The 2,488-nt window shown below is 36.8% G+C and overlaps 1 protein-coding gene across 1 annotated transcript; it reads left to right on the forward strand.

The window, feature by feature from the left end:
• Positions 1-729: 729 nt before the first annotated feature.
• Positions 730-1,679, forward strand: LOC122076157 (thioredoxin H2; the record flags this gene model as incomplete). Its single annotated transcript, XM_042641468.1, is given in 3 exon segments — positions 730-968; positions 1,232-1,354; positions 1,591-1,679. Coding segments are annotated over 3 exon segments (353 nt in total), but the record flags the coding sequence as incomplete, so codon positions are not given.
• Between the last annotated feature and the right edge of the window lie 809 nt (positions 1,680-2,488).

The raw sequence follows: 2,488 nt of genomic DNA on the forward strand, positions 1-2,488 counted from the left end.
TGGAATCTCGCCTTCATGACGTCTTTCTAAAATTGAGATCGTATAGCACAAGCACAACAGTGACTCTCCACCTCCAAAAGAACTATTTTCTTACTCTTACATGTCAAAAAGGTTTATTTAAAGAAAGGAAAAAGGTATCATATTAGTTTCCCATAACAGAAAAACTCAGTAACGTAAGGGTTTGAAGAGAATCAATTTAACTAAAATAATATTTGAGTTTCACGGTGGAGCATAAGCACATATGCTTGAGAGCTTAAACCTCTTCATGAATAAAGACGATCCTATGGTTCTCATTCCAATTCCCCGCAGCAAAGAAAAGAGTGGTACCTCTGTCGGTTTATCATCTTTGATCATCACTTTCCCTTTTTCTCTCAAATTCATCATATTATTACACTAATTTGATATTGTCCTCAATTCTTCTTCTTCTGTTTTTTTACCATACAGAGTTTGTAAAGAAGATACCCTAACAACGATTAAAAAATTCATTTGGATGGAGATTGAAGACAATATGGACTATGGGGGCTTTTCAAAAAGTATCAATTTTTCTTCTTCTTTTTATTTGTGTGTTTTATTCTTCAATTTTATATTAGCACTATGTGGGCCCGTAAATTAACGTACGTTGGTGAGGAATCCAACATCGGAAGGTCAGGAGTTGGTTAGGATTTGGAGAATACAACCCAATTGAGACCTTTCTATTTCTTTGCTATTTTCCTATATAAAAAGGGAGTGTTGGCATGGAGAAGAACAGAGCCAATCAGCTTCAGTTTTCAAGAGTTGAGGCCAAACTAGTCTAGAGAGAGAAAGAGAAGAGAGTCTGTGAGGGAGAGATGGGATCAAATTTTTCCATGGCGTACAACACCACTTCGACCGCGGATGGCTCGTCGTCGAAGCCTTCTCGAATTGTCACATTCCACTCTTCCGCCCGTTGGAAGGCTCACTTTGATGCCTGCAAAGCTTCCTCTAAGCTGGTAAACCTAAATTTTTGTATTATCTTGATTCACACACATAGAATCTAGGGAGAATCCACAACATGGTTGAATTTCGTGTGTGAATCAGTTATTGAATGAGATTTTTTTTTTTTTTTTAATTAAATAGGCTTACAATCAAGATGTTCAAACTTGAAACCTCATAGTGAGCATGAATTTTTTATACACAACACCCCGATTTCTTCAATTCTTTTCTCCTAAATGATGTGAATGACTTACTGATAATGGTGGTGGTGGTGGTGAAGCTGGTGATTGATTTCACGGCATCGTGGTGCGGTCCCTGTAAATACATCGAACCAGCCGTCATTGAGATGGCCAACAAATATACCGACGTCGAGTTTGCCAAGATCGATGTCGATGAGTTAATGGTATCGTATCATTCATTCACTCACTTCTTTCTCCTACTCCAGGGAATCTCTACGTACATGAACAGTGTACAGTTCACGTGTGTGAAGATTCTCCTCCTTTTCTCTTCCATTCTTGCTTTCTTTTACCAAATTAAATTATTAAATTATTCTTTTTACCATTTTTTTTAATGATCCAATTATTCAATTAAGTAATTCATTTCCCTTATATTAATTAATTGATTTTTTTCTACAAACAGGATGTGGCACAGGAATATAGGGTGCAGGCGATGCCAACTTTCATTCTGATCAAAGAAGGGAAGGAAGTGGACAAGGTTGTTGGTGCCAAGAAAGATGAGCTCGAGAAGAAGATCCTCACGCACCGCCCTTCTGCTCTCACCTCCACTTTCTGATCATCTCTGTCATTACAGCTCACGTCATCTCTCCTTCTCTCTCTCAGTGAGAGATAAAGAATTGATCACATGTACCATCCTTAAATAAAACTATGTATTGTGTATGATGGATGGCAGATAGCAAGTTTGTGTCTAGTTAGTTTATTAGGTTTATAACTCATCTGATAATACTAGTAATTAATGGGGGCTTAAGAAATTACAGGTTAATGTTTGGGTTATTCTTCCATTTCCATTTTTACTTTACTAATTCAGTTTTTTATTAGCACGTATTTTACCGATATCGACTTTGCGTAGTGTCAAATAACCAAGGTTATAAGTATCATTTGTCATATAACGAAGGTTATAGCCTTATAGGTATTGTTGTCTATATCGGTCTCGACTGATACAGATCAATACTAATAAGGATCAGTTGGAATAAGGCTGGTATCAGGTGTAATTTCAAAACTGAACAAATATTTGTCCATCTCCAACCAATTCATATCTGTATCGCTATCATTCTCGAATTCCAATGATAACCACACGTATCATGCCATACTTTGCAGCAACAAGCAATCGCACCATTTCTTTGCCGTCCAATCATAAATTACTTACAAGCTAATAATTCCACAACCTTTCAACGTATCTTGGCCACTGCTGACTTTTCATGTTTTCTTAGAACTCACATGGTTCAAATGAACCGAACCTTGCTTTGATATTTTATCTTCTTACCGGGTAAAGCAAAATAATATAGGAAATGGAAGTAATT

This window comes from Macadamia integrifolia, chromosome 4, assembly GCF_013358625.1.
Source record: "Macadamia integrifolia cultivar HAES 741 chromosome 4, SCU_Mint_v3, whole genome shotgun sequence".
NCBI classification, from domain to species: domain Eukaryota; kingdom Viridiplantae; phylum Streptophyta; class Magnoliopsida; order Proteales; family Proteaceae; genus Macadamia; species Macadamia integrifolia.